Here is a 2,130-nt window from a genome sequence, read left to right on the forward strand (position 1 = left end):
GTATGGGGGTATAGTATGGGGTATGGGGATATAGTATGGTGGTATAGTATGGGGTATGGGGATATAGTATGGTGGTATAGTATGGGGTATGGGGATATAGTATGGAGGTATAGTATGGGGTATGGCATTAGTTAGACCTATTTTAATAGTAACTTTCAAGCAACCAGAAACTACATTTATCCGGAATCTACCTATCCCTGTGTATGCCGGATAACGGGGAGTTTACTGTATAAAGTATAGAACAATAGGACAATTCTTAGACTGATACAGTATGAAATGTATAACACGTTAAAGATGAGTCAGGTACATTTCCCTTCATCCCTTTGCTCCTGCCCACCTTTTTGATAAGACAATGTGATGTATTTTGAGCTCTAAACTTTTAGAGAAGATGTATCACTGCAGATCAAAAATCCTCCCTGAATTCCCCAGGGGACAAAGTGAATGGAGCACTTGGTCCCATTCTGATCTCAGAGCTACCACGTGGTCACAGGCTTGTCCCCCTTCCCCCCACAGCTGTCCGACCACGCTGCTCACAGCAAGTCCTATAAATCCCGAGGGCTGACACCTCTTGTCTCTGGCAGCCGGCAAACACTGGAGATAAATGGCATCATTGAGCACAGCTCCATTCACAACACAAGCGATAGTAAAAGATCACTTAGCGCTGTTGAAGCTGCATGACCTATCTGCTGGTGGTGTTTATGTTTACAAGAAGTCAGTAGATAGATCACTTGTAGATTACAGATAGAGCACACAGCTCCGCTTGCACTGAATTACCTTCACCATGCTGAAAGAGAATGCTAGAATCAAGTGACTCTTTGCAAAATATCACTAGCAGCTCTCTGCTCTGATGCAAAGAGTGGGCTGACTCGTGGGAGGAGTTATGCAATTACCCAACCGCCTTGATGGGTGGGTATCAGTCTGAAGTTCTTAGGCAGGCTTAGGCAGGCTGGTAGTTCTTAGGCAGGCTTCATTTGCATGGAGACCATCCAAAGTAACACCCACATGCAGGGGCGTAACTAGAAATCACAGGAAATCATAGCAAAATTTTGAATGGGGCACCGTGATTTCTAGTTATACCCCTTGCAGACCCCACTCGAGATCCCACCTGAGAGTGACCCTGCAGAGCCCACCATAGACTTCTATGGTGGGCTCTGCAGGGTCACTCTCAGGTGGGCAGGTCGCACTCCTTACCTCCTCCGTCGCCGTGCCCGGCTCCTTCTTCGTCACCGGGCCCCGCCTCCTCCCCATGCTGCCGAGCACCGACCCCGCCTCCTCCACTGCCGGTGACGTCAGAGGTCCGCGAGTTGATGATGTTGACCGAACACCGGGTCCAGCCTGCTCCACCGCCGCTGCTGGCTCTCATTGACTCTGGAGACGAACGCGCTGCTGCACAGATGATCTGAACTGCGGCGTGTTCGTCTTCAGCCGCCAGTGAAAGCCACCAGCAGAGGATCCCATAGCGACCCAGGCGGCCCGCACGGCATCTGGCCGGGCCCCACTGTGCCCCCGGGTCCCATAGAGACTGCCTGGGTCGTTATGGTGATTGTTACGCCACTGCCCACATGTGATGCTGAGCCTCCAAGATTGATAGAAGTAAATTACAATGAAAGGGGTGGGCCGGAGACAGTAAGGTCAGGGAGGGACATGCTAGATGATGCTGGACTTCCTCCAGCCATGGAATGAGGCGGGTTCTCTTGCTGCAGTAATGCACATTGTGAGACGCTCCCAGTGTGCAGTGATATCAGAGGGGGGAGGAGAGGAGCCGGTACAACTGTGCAAGACAGAAGGGAAGGCCGGAGTTCAGCTTTTGGTTTGTCTCAGGCCTTATATAAGCAGACCGAGTTGCTAAGGAAAGGAAGAATTGCGCTAACATTGTAACACACTCCCTGAGGTAACCCATTTATAGCGGAGAGTAGATATGCGCTATCACGCTATTACACTGCGGTTTGTATTTTTGCAGCCCATTCATGAATTTTTGACTGTGATGTTGAACCAGATAAAAACAATAAAGAAGGCGAGCGCACTACCGGTGGGATGGCTATAGGCGGGTTTGGGTGAGCGAGCTACTAGACCAGGGAGAGGGACCCTGTATACAGATATGAAAAAGGCAGAAAAAAGAGCGCTACAACC

At 50.1% G+C, this 2,130-nt stretch overlaps 1 protein-coding gene across 1 annotated transcript in view; it reads right to left on the reverse strand.

Moving 5' to 3' along the window:
- Positions 1-1,248, reverse strand: part of LOC108799075 (olfactory receptor 51L1-like) — a 3,878-nt gene extending 2,630 nt beyond the window's left edge. The window contains exon 1 of the mRNA XM_018570893.1: positions 1,192-1,248. Within this exon, the coding sequence (XP_018426395.1) occupies positions 1,192-1,248 (57 nt within the window). The remainder of the gene's footprint in view (positions 1-1,191) is intronic.
- Between the last annotated feature and the right edge of the window lie 882 nt (positions 1,249-2,130).

This window comes from Nanorana parkeri, unplaced genomic scaffold (assembly GCF_000935625.1).
Source record: "Nanorana parkeri isolate BGI_ZX_2015 unplaced genomic scaffold, ASM93562v1 scaffold1622, whole genome shotgun sequence".
NCBI classification, from domain to species: domain Eukaryota; kingdom Metazoa; phylum Chordata; class Amphibia; order Anura; family Dicroglossidae; genus Nanorana; species Nanorana parkeri.